Source organism: Salvelinus fontinalis, chromosome 29, assembly GCF_029448725.1.
Source record: "Salvelinus fontinalis isolate EN_2023a chromosome 29, ASM2944872v1, whole genome shotgun sequence".
Classification (NCBI taxonomy): domain Eukaryota; kingdom Metazoa; phylum Chordata; class Actinopteri; order Salmoniformes; family Salmonidae; genus Salvelinus; species Salvelinus fontinalis.
In genome coordinates this window covers 43,060,587-43,073,421 of record NC_074693.1, presented here as the reverse complement: position 1 = coordinate 43,073,421, position 12,835 = coordinate 43,060,587, and the positions used below count along the sequence as shown (strand labels likewise).

The following is a 12,835-nucleotide window of genomic DNA, read 5'->3' as shown; positions in this document are numbered from 1 at the left end:
TCGCCAAGGAGGCCCCCATTGCCAGATGCCGCTGCTTTCGACTTCAACATTGAGTGACGTATCTTTATGGCTGGTTGATAGGATCAAGAACAGGAACATCCACCAAGTCATCCAGAAGCAGCTTACTGACTCCATTCTCCAGGGAAGAGGGAGACACATTCGTGGAGGGATCTCTGCCTAGCACCAGCCAGTTGGCTGTGGAAAGCAGACACGGCGGCGACACTTCCACCCGCCCAGAGTGGCGCCCAGCTCCTGGAGTAGAGGAGAAAGAAAACGTAGGCAGGTGTCGATTCCCCAGTAGCTTGTGTAAATTCACTGTTTGTTTGCTAACATGCTGACCAAACCGGACGCACACCAGGCCCTCAACTCAGAGGATTAATTGACCCCAAGGCATAATTGACCCCAAGGCATGATATGCACTTCATCAGATTTATGTTGCATCATATAGTGTATTGTCAACAATTCAATCAAGGTGAATTCAGAAAAAGTGGGACATCATTTAAACTGGGACAGCTTAATCCTGACGTGTTTATTTCTTGGTCTGACAAGTGACAATCAAAACTATTGTTTCTAAGACCTTGCAGAAAAACCATATTATGAATTTCACATCACTTCATTGGTGTGACATCATAGAGGGGGTAATACAAGCTTCAAACAGGAAGCTCTCCGCCATGAAGAGCATGGTAAGATCAGTGACATAGCTTTTTTTCTGTTTTGATGTTAAGATTGTAAAACTGTCTTAAATAATGCACAGGGCCAAATTGTGATATAACTGTGCATAATATGTATTTGCGCATCAAAATAAACAACAAAGTTGCCATTATTATGTCTAAATGTTGTAATTGAGTCATTTTTTTGGTTGTCCTTCTTCACCAACCATAGACAGCATGGAGTAGCTAAAGTGGGATAGTCTTATAGGCTTTCCAATGGAGAAAAGAGATCCAGTTTACATTACGGACCCCCTGTATTTAGGTTAGGCAGGGCTCTGGTTCTTGTAGTACTGTCATCCTGTTTAAGTTACATGTATTCCAGAGTGCAATGGCACCAAACAGAACTATAGTAGGGTGAATTCTGAAAAAGTGGGACACTTTTTGCATTTTCGTCTTCTGTAACCTCTTTCGACATACAGTTGAAGTCGGAAGTTTACATACACGGAAGTTCACATAAACTTCGGTTAGAGTCATTAAAACGCGTTTTTCAACCACTCCGCAAATTTCTTGTTAACAAACTTTAGTTTTGGCAAAAAAACTCCAGAAAATATGTCATGGCTTTAGAAGCTTCTGATAGGCTAATTGACATCCATCATTTGAGTCAATTGGAGGTGTACCTGTGGATGTATTTCAAGGCCTACCTTCAAACTCAATGTCTCTTTGCTTGACATCATGGGAAAATCAAAAGAAGTCAGCCAAGACCTCAGAAAAAAAATTATAGACCTCCATAAGTCTGGTAGTTATTTTTTTAGCAAGTCTGACCGGGGATTCGAACGAGCAACCTTTCGGTTACTGGCCCAACACAAGCCACTGCAGCCCTCCATGATTAATTCAGATTTTTGGTGGCCCCCACCCCCATCAAAGTTGCCCATCCCTGAGCTTGAAGGTTATATAAACTGCTGCTAGCATCTCTGGCACAGCATCTTGGCCATAACCTGTCACTCAGTTCACATAATAATACCCATTGGTGGATCACCAATGATTATCACCAACTGCTTTTTAGAGTAGGTTAAGTTAACGTGACTGGACCCAGATTGATTTACAGTTTACAATAACTGTTACGCACATTCTAGAATTTACCTTGCACACCCATGCTAAGGTCGTCACTAGTTATCACAGCCACAAAGTCTTAATTATGGTTTAACCCGACTATTTACAATTTCTCTTCTTAAATCTGATTTTAAACCAGTAGTATTCAGGGGTCACGGAGGACCTGCAGTTGGGTCACAAATATTTTGCCAAAATAATAATAAGAATTATTGTATTTATTTTTTAGGAACAAAAAATTAAGCGTAGACTGCAGAATTTTGATAAGAGATGAAAATGCAATTATTTATTGATGGTTATTTGTTGATTTAAAAATCCAAATGCACCTATTTTAAGGTTGTGTCATTAGATTTGGGGTGGTGTCCACAGAATTTCAGTCTGAACAAATGGGGTCCCCGCTGAAAATGTTTGAATACCACTGTTTCAAACCTACCCTTAACCACAATTTTAACCGTATCCCTGAACATAACCTTAAATTAAGACCAAAAATCTAATTTTTGTTTTCATGAAATTTTACGATATAGACAATTTTGACTTTGTGGCTGTGGTAACAACCCCATGCTAAACCTGACGTAATAGTTACAGGGGAACAACAAACGTGAAAGTGAAGGTAGCTACATTCAAACATACTTGACCATTGAAATTTGGAAGTTTGTTGTACAAATAATTTTTTATGTTGAATATTCACTGAATAATATACGTTATTTGTATATTTTAATTACAGATGAATTTAAACTAATCTAAGACAGGCAACACTCACTATGCCCTCGTATTCACCCCCCTTTCGCGGCTTAGTGCCTAGCCCAGATCATGTCCTACTAACGCACTCCTAGCGAGAAACAAACATATTTGGCTAGCTAGCTAAAGATTGTGGAACCTTATCTTTGGAAATATAATAATTACTGTGAAATTCGTTTGTTTTAAAACGTGTAACTTCTAACCGTTTCCACACCTCTTTTTTTTTCAATTGAATAAGATGTCAACTCCAGCAAGACGACGTTTAATGAGAGACTTTAAACGGTAACGTTAGTTAGGGCTAGGTGAATCTGTTAAGCTAGCTAGCTCACTTCACAGCTACCTGGCTAAATGTTAACTTTTATCTTATCTGCTACTGGATAACTTAAGTTACTAGCTAATACTTGGATTCTTAACATACAGATTACAGTTTAACGTTGATCGTTTCAAGTTATAGCGAACGTTAGCTAGCCGTGCCAGTTAGCTTTAACGTTAGCCTATTTAATTAGCTAGCTAACTGCTAACTAATGCTAACCATCGAAAATAAACGTATTTCTCAGACTTCAAGAGGACCCTCCTGCTGGAGTTAGTGGAGCCCCTTCTGAAAACAATATCATGGTGTGGAATGCCGTTATTTTTGGGTAAGCGACTGGACTTTAAAAGTAAGTTAGTAGCTAACTAGCTAGAATGAGTAGAGTTGTGTAGTACAGAAACGCCGGTACCCGCACGTCAATGTGTATCCAAAGTAGAGTATTATTAACTATGAACTTTCTGTTAATTTTCAAGCAATTAACTTATAGTACAGCTCTTAGCCGAAGCATTTAAAGTTATCAAGCTAGTTGACACAGGTGATTAGCTGTATTGAAATTGTTTTCTCTCTTCCCCCAGCCCAGAGGGAACCCCTTTTGAAGATGGTAAGTGATTTAGCTAACTTTTAGCTAGCTGTGTGTTGACTTTCTGTAGTTGCTACATTATGGTGTATATGTTTGATAACTCAAATAGAAGTGATCAGTACCATGATACTGGCTAATTAATTGGGAGGGGCCTGCTAGTTGGAACAGTACATTTTAGACCAGGTGGTGTCTTATCGGAAAGTACAGCAATCCAGCTGAATGAGCTTCTTTCACCTGTTGCATGGTTGAGCTGAGATTACTGCCTGCCAGCAAGTGAATGAGTTTTTGGGTCAAACCCAGGGGATTGTATCTGTTTATGACATGTCCATCAGTGAATATGCCTTATCAGACCCTAGCTCTCAAACTCTAGGTGGCATTCTGCCATCTCACTACAGTTCTCAGCCATTAACTTTGCCCATGACTGCCTCGTGAACTAGATTCCCTACACTGTTTTAACGTTTAGAAAAGTCAGTAATCATTTATTGTAATACGGCTTTCGAAACATATGGCCCTTGTCTTTCATCAGCGAGAAAGAATGCTTAAAATTGAAAAAAGCTACACTTAGCAGTTTAGCACAGATCCATACAGCTGTGTGCCTCCATCTGACAAAACTACACTTTCCGAGTTACACATACACACAGGTGTTCGGCGCATACTATATTGCTAATTAGCACAGGTGGTCGTCTCTTGTCTGCCATTTGTTTTCCGTAAACAAGCGCTGTAACATGGAGATATTTCTGTGTGGGAACACTAACCCTAACCCATATCGAGGTGTGTAGGGTCCTTATGCTTCCAAAACCGCGATGCATGTTAATGTTCTGATCGAGCGTCAGGGATCTTAACAAGACTGCCCCCTACAGAACACCCCTTTGTCTAATGCACAGGTGTCAAACTCATTCCACGGGGGCCGAGTGTCTGCGGGTTTTCGCTCCTCCCTTATACTTGATTGTTAAATTAACATCACTAATTAGTTAGGAACTCCCCACACCTGGTTGTCTAGGGCTTTATTGAAAGGAAAAACCAAAAACCTGCAGACACTAGGCCCTCCGTGGAATGAGTTTGACACCCCTGGTCTAATGACTTATGTGTGATCAAGGGCTAATCAGGCCCACCAGCCACCAGTAATCCTCTGTTCAAGTGAATGTCTGTGATTGAGTTGCAGTTATGTACATTACCGGTAGTATTTTTTCTCTGTATACTAGATAATGTTCTCTGGTATTGGAATAGCTGCAAAAATGTATTGGCCAAATACAGTATGCTTATGCTATTTGGTTGCTCAAAACATTTGGCAGCAAGAACAACTTTGAATTTAAGACATTTTTTTTTTAGCTTGGTCCCATATCTGTTTGTACTCTTGCCAATACCAACTCCATTGTTGTCATTGTCGAGCTAACCAGTTAACCTTGTGTGATGTGCCCACTTTATAAATTCTCTCATTTCAGGAACTTTCAAACTCACAATAGAATTCACAGAGGAATACCCTAACAAGCCTCCGACAGTGCGTTTTGTCTCCAAAATGTTTCATCCAAACGGTACGTTTTCTTTTCTGGATAGGAGGTGGGAACGGCATTTTAGAAACATGCGTATTGCTTACAGGATCCTTTTATAATGGAACGGCTGAATCTTTGTCAACAAGTCAATCCACCAGTCATTGTTATGAAGAGTAAATGTATGTTTTGTATTGTGCAGTCTATGCAGATGGTAGTATATGCTTGGACATTCTTCAGAACCGCTGGAGTCCGACATATGATGTTTCTTCAATCCTAACTTCAATACAGGTAAACTCAACATTCTCCAAAGGATTTCAGCGGGAAATACTCATAAATCGCTGGATTCTTGCATCGTAAAGATCTTTTGATGTACTTTAATTAGTCCTCAAATATTGGTGTTGTCTGATTCAATGTTAGGAACAATTTCTTTAAAAAAGGAATATTGTTGTTATTGAAAAGTGTCTTATTGCATTGTCCTAGTCTTTACTGGATGAGCCGAATCCGAACAGCCCAGCCAACAGCCAGGCAGCTCAGCTGTACCAGGAGAACAAGCGGGAGTATGAGAAGAGAGTGTCTGCCATCGTGGAACAGAGTTGGCGTGATTGTTGACCCCCTCACCATTCACAAAGAATGAACAATATCCAGCCTCAAGTCAAAATGAAAACACAGAAGACAAATATCTCATAAAGGAAATGAAATGCACATCATGGTTTGAATCTTTCTCCGCATTATGTGTGTCTGTAGTGAGGTTTGTATGTTGTTGTATCACTTCATGCAGAATGCTCTTCCTGGACAAGAGCACATCTTCATTAAAGTAAATGTACGTTGTTATATCTGGGTTACTTACAATGTAATTTACCCCCATATTTTTATCTTGAGGCAAAAGGGTATGTTCATTTGGAGTTACTTTTGTATCTTGTCATTTTAGTGGTTTTAAGTCCTCTACAGTGTGATTTGCTGTGTGGATCAACATTTTTTTCTTGTTTTCTATTCTTTGAATGTTTTGTTTCTAGCTTCTCTCGCCCATTTGCCTTTTTGAAGCTTTAGGATGATATTAACTAAGAAACAATTTGATGAACACCTGTCATGGACTTCTATTCCCAACCAATGTCAATCTCAATATCCTATCCTTTTTTTCATGCACAAACCGTGTTCTTGTTGGGGCTTTGTGCCAAATGGCGCTTTCATCAATGAATGATATACATCAGGAATCAAGTGTTTCAGAAAGGGACGTACTTGGTGCACTTTCAAAAGTCCTGTAACTGTATGTTGAAACAACAAAAAAACGAAGTAACTATGTTTCCATGCACAGTTTTATGCAAGTTACGTAATGTCGTGTGTGTGTGTGTATAAAAAAATCACGCCAGCTGTGATAGAAAAAGGATGTTTCGGTGTAATTTTATAAATGCCAGATAATTTGTTTGTTTGATACGGTGGGATCTTTTTGTGTCGGTTAAATTAATTATGTGGGAAATGGCAGTGGCAATGCCTTTATGCGTAAATATTGATAACCATAATATTCAAGTACATTTGGAGTCGTGGTGATATGGTGTGTGTGATCTTCCCACTACAACTCGGTTTATGCAGTTTATTAGGCTGCAGTTGAAATAAGTTCTGATTAACTTCACAGGGGGGTGAAAGTGCATGTGATGAGCTTAATGCTGCTTTCCAATAAATATCGAGGGTCTTATTCTGGTGACATGATGATCGATGCTTGACTGCCATTTGACAAAAATATTCTCGATCGCGTCCATAATAATCTCATGTAGACTGGACCTGGGTTTCCCAAATTTTGTTTTGGGGCTCCCCCTGGGTGCACATTTGAGTTTTTTGCCCTAGCAATACACAGCTGATTCAAATAATCAATCAGTTTTTCATGGTTCGGGCTAGGACCCTTACTTCCAGTGAAGGGAAATATTAACACTACAGCATACAATGACATTTTAGATGATTCTGTGCTTCCAACTTTGTGGCAACAGTTTGGGGAAGGCCCTTTCCTGTTTCAGCATGACAATGCCCCCGTGCACAAAGCCAGGTCCATACAGAAAGAGGTTTAGGGTTAACCCTAACCCATACAGAAACAGGTGGACCAAATCCAAATTAATGCGTGATACTTTTGGTAATTTAGTGTATCTGTGAGCTATCTGCTCGGGGATTCAATCTTGCAACCTTCTACTAGTCCAACGCTCTAACCACTAGTGGTGGAGGTAAAACCTTTACAATATTGCTACAAACTTACAGACCTGCAAACATTGAACAGAACTGGAATATAGTAATTGTTCATAGGAGTGTTAATATAAAAATAAATGTTCCAATGCATTTTGATAAATATATTTGTAAAATCACATCAGTCAACTCACAAGTATTGAAGTCCAGACAGTAGACAATTATAAGACTTAATTTATTAATTTATTGATTACAGCTGTGAAAACAAGCAGACAAGTTAACTATTCACTTAAGACGTATACATTTGACATTTCAAAGGGATCACAGCCTGCGCTTTTACCATGTGACAAAAATCATATTACAAGTCTTGGAGGAAGCTTTTATTTTTCAATTATCTAACTATCCAAGGGGGGAAAATAACATAGAAAGTATTATGTCAGGGATGTGTCAATGTCAGCATATAGTTACAGATGTCACTTGATGTGATGCCATATACATTTTTACTAATGAAACGTTTAGGTAAAATGGTGGGCATTCTGCTGGTTTAGGCTATTTCTGTAGCCATGAAAAACATTTGCTAAAATGTTTTGAACCTTTTTGTCAAGATACATAACTCTAATCAACTGTTACTGCACAAATCACTAGAATATTGTGCAAATGTGAAGCTGACAGAAGACCAAATTGTAGAATGACAAAAAGCGTCAAAACAATGCCAGAAAATATGCAATTGTAGGAAATGGAATGCAGAAAACACTGAAGTATTTCCCCCAAAAGACCAGCCTAGAAGATTGAAACATCCCCAATAAAAGTACAACCTTTGCCCAGATCAGGCACACCTGTTTTTGTTCTGAAGTATCGGTCATCGGTAGTTTGTTGGAGCTATTCTACATCCAGTCAGTGTGAGGCCTGAGGTTTCACCAGCTCGTAGCGTCCCACCTGCCCTTCCTGCAGGAGCTGGCCAATGAGCTGGTCTTTGTGCACTTTGCGACTGACGATGAGGAAGCGCAGCCTGCCCTGGCCATATGACTTACTCCGCAGGCCATACTTCTGGGATATCTGGTGGATCTGCTTGCGTTCATCATTGTTGAGTTCAGTGGAGAAGCGCAGGTCGTCCTGGCGGTCTGAACTGGCATAGTTACGGATGATGTCCTCGATGTTCCGTTTGGTGAGCTGATTCCCAGACTTGTCCATGTCCATACCCAGTCCTTCTCTGGAGAACTGCTCTTTAACCTTTATGGGTTCAGAGATGCCCTCCCCTTCCCGGCCCAATCCGCCACCCTTCCAGCCCATCTTGCGGAGTAGCTGATTCCCAATGTTATCCTCCTTGATCTCTTGTCTCGAGGCCTCCTCACCAGAGCGCGTCAGAATCTGGTGGCGAGAGAGGGCGTCAGCATTACCGTCCTTCCTGAGGTTAGATTTAACCACAGCCTGTGTCTGCCTGAGTGTGGCCAGGGCTTCCTCTGCTGCAATGTGCTTCACCGTTTTCTTGGGTCCGATGCCTGACGCTACATACTGACCCTCCAGGTATACCTCACACCTCCAGCGGTGATCTGGTAGCACTGTGAACTTATAATCGGCAGCTACCTTGTTGAACTGGGCAGTGTCATTAATGATGCAGATGGCATTGTCCGAGTTCTCTAGGATGACCAGCTCACTCAAGTGTTTCTTCCTACCACCCTGGTGACCGAAACGGCCACCCGATGGGTCAGAGGGATTGTTCCCTCGGGAGAACTGCTGTGGTTGTTGTTGCTGCCGGGCTGCCTGGTTCATGCGCAGTTTCCTCACTGCCTCTTCAGCTGCTGTATGTTTAGAAGTCTTCTTACTTCCCTTGGCCTGTGCCACCAGCTCGTCCTGCAGGTACACGCTACATTGCCATGCACTGCTGTTGGGAACCACATCGAACTTGTAGTCAATCTTCATGCGGTTGAAGGCGGCAGAGTTGTTAAGAATGCAGATGGCATCATGAGCGTTGTCAACAATAACAAAATCTGTCCAGTGCTTGCGTTTGTCAGGCTCGTATTGCCCCTTGGAGCTAGGCGTCGGTTTATCCTCTGGGTTACGCAGTGCTGGTAGAAAAGCAGGGGTAGGGCAGTTAATCTGGCAGACCACAATATCATTGACCAAGGAGTGTTTGAATTTGCGCTGCACTACACGGACCTCCACCTGTTTAAAGAAAAGCTTAATAGCCTGCTCAGAAGCACGGTCCCTTGCCCCGTTTTTGCTTCCAGAGTATCCAGTAGCAAGGTAAACACACTGGCATCTCAGCTCACAGGCATAGCCATCAGTTGGTACTTTCCTGTTCTTGGGTAGGTCTGCTGGAGGGATATCTTTGAGGTTGACATAGATGTACTCTGGGTTGGTCTTACAGGCCTGGATGCTACGGCTTAGCATGAAATTGTAGTTTGGAGATTCAGCGCCACACATAAACGCGGGGTCTCTTAAAGTGACAGCTATGGCAGATGCCACACTATTGATCAGCCTCTGCTTTTCATCCAGTACGGCTTGAGATATGGGGATGGGTTGTGAAGAAGACCCTGAAACCGAGGAGGGGCTACTCCTCCCTGGGCTACTGTAGACTCTGCTGAATGGCCTGCTAGATGGTCTGTCCTGATTCCCTCTGTCCTGATGCCCGAAGCCAAGGCCTTGGCGTCCTGAATCCCCCCAGCACCCTGACCGACTGCCTCCTCCATATCCATCAAACCTAGGGGCCTGAGAGTATGAGTCCGGCTGCCTAGTGCTATGGGCTTCATATCTGTCTGAGTAGTCCTGCTGCACTTTAGTCATATAATTTGAAGTGGATCCTCGGCTCCCATAACCTGAACCACTTGTGCTAACTGGGGGTATGTCTCGATCTCTCTCTCTATCACTTTGTCCATCTCTGTCCCTCCAAGAGTCAGAAGAAGAACTGTATGATGAAACTCTGTCGAATGCTGGTCTAGCTGCAGAGGAGCCCTGAGCTCGGTTGTTGCCATAAAGGGGACGGTCAGAGTCCCGCTGTCTCAAACTGTTCACCTCACTCCTCCGGCGCTGCTTGTCATTCTCCTTCTCATCATTACCAGACCCGCCACTGCTGCCACCACTAACAAAGTGCACAGGCTCAAACAGCGGTCTGGAACAAAATTTGGACACCGGCATCTTCCTCATTGGCTCTTCTCCTAACATTAAAGAACAAATCAGAGAATCAATCAATGACAAGTATATCACAATAATATGACAATAAAAAAAGGATATAGTATACATTATGTTGAGTTAAGTTATTTGCCACCTTCCAGTAGATAAGCAAAACACTTCAACAACGTCCAAAATTAGTTAAGATGTGGCAAGGAATTTAATCTGAAGAACCAAAATCACTCACTGCCATCTGATGAATTGGGTCTCTTTTTTGCTTCAGCACTTGGAACTAGGTCGAAGGAGTGCATTTCGCCAATGTCAATCCCTTCAGCCATATCCAGCACCTCTCTCCTCAGATCAGGTCCATACCTTAAAAGAAAACAGCTGTATTAGGTAAACAAGCTAAATGTGTATTTCCATGCTAGCACAGTAACATACTGACACTTTATTACCGGAAATACTCTATTCGGGAGAGAACTTGTGTTGTTATACTTCCCACATCAAATTGAGGACTAAAAACAAATCTGTAGGCAAGGTAGATGCCCATTTCATTATCCAGTTGACAGGATAGGCTTTGTTGTTGGAAGATGGCACCAACATAACTAGTGATAGCTAACAAACTCAGTTCACAGACTGCAGTCACAGATTATCCATTATATTGACCAGATACTCAAGTGGCCGCTCTAAAAACGATAATAAATGTCTTAAAAAATGGAAGGCAGTCGATTGGAGGCAAGATCAGGTGGGACCATTCTAGCCAATGAGAGGGCAGAGACGCGGGTGAACGACAGGAACAACTCCCATATAGTGTTTATTTTCTTTCAAAGTTACCGGGATGTCACCTGTCCTACTTATATCAGTAGTCGTAACAATATATGCATTACGAAACTTCTATTCGATCAAATAAGCCTAATGTAGCAAATAAACCATTACATTTTTTGTTGACCACATTCGACACATTGAACTCCCAAGAAAAGCTCCTCGCTTGGTGAGCAGAAAAAAACAAAACGCCCCCTGCTGGAGAAGACAGGTTTTGGGCCCAGTTATGCCTCTCGCTTCGCCTCTTCCTCTGCGCAAAAACTATTACCAGCTGCCAGCATGGCCACTATCGCTAAGAATTGTGGGGCTCAGTGATAGATCAATAAGAATAGGCTGACTGATGCTTCAGTCAAAATCGTCCATTAATGTGGAAACTGCAATTATTTATGCTAACATTGGCAACATTTCTGTTTAATTATGAATCAATTTCGTGCACAATTTATTTTAAAAAATGTCTACGAAGTATACCGATTTAGCATGCACACAACTAGCACAACAGCTAACTACGTTATCATTGAATTCAAATAATTCAAGCATGATTTGCTCATTTTAGTTATGATTTAATCTGTAGACAATTATCTGACTAAAAGTAAACCACATGTTATCTGGCGAAACAAGTGACGCAGTAAACGAGCAAAAATGGCTAACGGTAGCTAGTTAGCTCATTGAAAAAAGATTGATGCATCATCTTGCACGGAAATGTGATATGAAGCACGAGACAGATTGTCGAATTGATTTTAGCTCAAATTAATATTTGAGCTACTCTGACCTCTATGCGAAGTTCCAAGTCCAACGTCTCTTTGTTTGTACCTTTGATGTCAGTTTTTCAATAACAGTTAGCTGGCTAGCAAGTTCAATGCGTATTGAATGTCCGTAGCTAACTAACAGCTTCAGAAAAGGCTTCGGTCATCACCATAACATCCGGGGGGGTGGGGGGGTCATCGCTGTCAGCGAGCTAGCTGATTAGACTCGAATGCTGCATTGGTAGCTATATTGAGACTGGTCGTTATGTGGCATTCAGAAATGTGTAGAGCAATTGCAGAATTTCCCTCAAAGTGAATTTACAGTAGCTACTCGCATCAACCTCCCATAATAAGCCTCATTTTTTTTGTCCCTCTGAAATCGTGGCGTCAGTTTCCGCATTCAACCACGGAGCTGGTAGCAGACAGGCAGAATAACTAAATATATTGCAGGTGGTCGACATGTAGCAGACAGGCAGAGGAACTAAATATATTGGAGGTGGTCGACATGTAGCAGACAGGTAGAGGAACTAAATATATTGCAGGTGGTCGACATGTAGCAGACAGGCAGAGGAACTAAATATATTGGAGGTGGTCGACATGTAGCAGACAGGTAGAGGAACTAAATATATTGCAGGTGGTCGACATGTAGCAGACAGGCAGAGGAACTAAATATATTGGAGGTGGTCGACTGTATTATCTTATGTAGCAGAGGAACTAAAAATATTGGAGGTGGTCGACTTATCTTACGTAATGTGTATTAGGTATATATATATACTACCTTCACAAGTTTTAGAACACCTATTCATTCAAGTGTTTTTCTTTATTTTTTACTATGTTCTGCATTGTAGAATAATAGTTTAGACATAAACTACGAAATAACACATATGGAATCATGTAGTAACCAAAACAGTGTTGAAACAAATAAAAATATATTTTATATTTGAGATTCTTCAAATAGCCACCCTTTGCACACTCTTGGCATTCTCTCAACCAGCTTCGTGAGGTAGTCACCTGGAATGCGTTTCAATTAATAGGTGTGCCTTCTTAAAAATTAATTAGCGCTATGATGAAACTGGCACTCATGAGGACCGCCACAGGAATGGAAGACCCAGAGTTACCTC

At 41.5% G+C, this 12,835-nt stretch overlaps 2 protein-coding genes across 3 annotated transcripts; one reads left to right on the top strand and one right to left on the bottom strand.

Moving 5' to 3' along the window:
* The first annotated feature begins 2,529 nt into the window (after nt 1-2,529).
* On the top strand, nt 2,530-6,574 carry LOC129828023 (ubiquitin-conjugating enzyme E2 A). Its single transcript, XM_055889424.1, has 6 exons — nt 2,530-2,777; nt 3,053-3,133; nt 3,381-3,406; nt 4,828-4,917; nt 5,075-5,163; nt 5,356-6,574. Exons 1-6 carry the CDS (start codon nt 2,734-2,736, stop codon nt 5,482-5,484), a joined length of 459 nt encoding a protein of 152 aa, XP_055745399.1. The 5' UTR covers nt 2,530-2,733; the 3' UTR covers nt 5,485-6,574.
* A 683-nt stretch (nt 6,575-7,257) lies between these two features.
* Nucleotides 7,258-12,112, bottom strand: LOC129828022 (NF-kappa-B-repressing factor-like). 2 transcript variants are annotated; one of them, XM_055889422.1, is made up of 3 exons: nt 11,741-12,112; nt 10,397-10,521; nt 7,258-10,196 (listed from the first exon to the last, which is right to left on the bottom strand). In XM_055889422.1, exons 2-3 carry the CDS (start codon nt 10,485-10,487, stop codon nt 7,936-7,938), a joined length of 2,352 nt encoding a protein of 783 aa, XP_055745397.1. In that variant the 5' UTR covers nt 10,488-10,521; nt 11,741-12,112; the 3' UTR covers nt 7,258-7,935. The 2 variants fall into 2 exon arrangements, with proteins under 2 accessions (XP_055745397.1, XP_055745398.1); XM_055889423.1 differs by having other exon boundaries at nt 11,782-12,112.
* Between the last annotated feature and the right edge of the window lie 723 nt (nt 12,113-12,835).

Excerpts from the sequence above, each read along its gene's own strand:
- LOC129828023 (XM_055889424.1), top strand. The coding sequence starts at position 2,734 with ATGTCAACTCCAGCAAGACGACGTTTAATGAGAGACTTTAAACG. Across the intron at positions 2,778-3,052 it reads TTAATGAGAGACTTTAAACG|ACTTCAAGAGGACCCTCCTG; the intron begins GTAACGTTAGTT and ends CGTATTTCTCAG. Across the intron at positions 4,918-5,074 it reads CAAAATGTTTCATCCAAACG|TCTATGCAGATGGTAGTATA; the intron begins GTACGTTTTCTT and ends TGTATTGTGCAG.
- LOC129828022 (XM_055889422.1), bottom strand. The coding sequence starts at position 10,487 with ATGGCTGAAGGGATTGACATTGGCGAAATGCACTCCTTCGACCTAGTT. Across the intron at positions 10,197-10,396 it reads ACCCAATTCATCAGATGGCA|GAGAAGAGCCAATGAGGAAG; the intron begins GTGAGTGATTTT and ends CTTTAATGTTAG.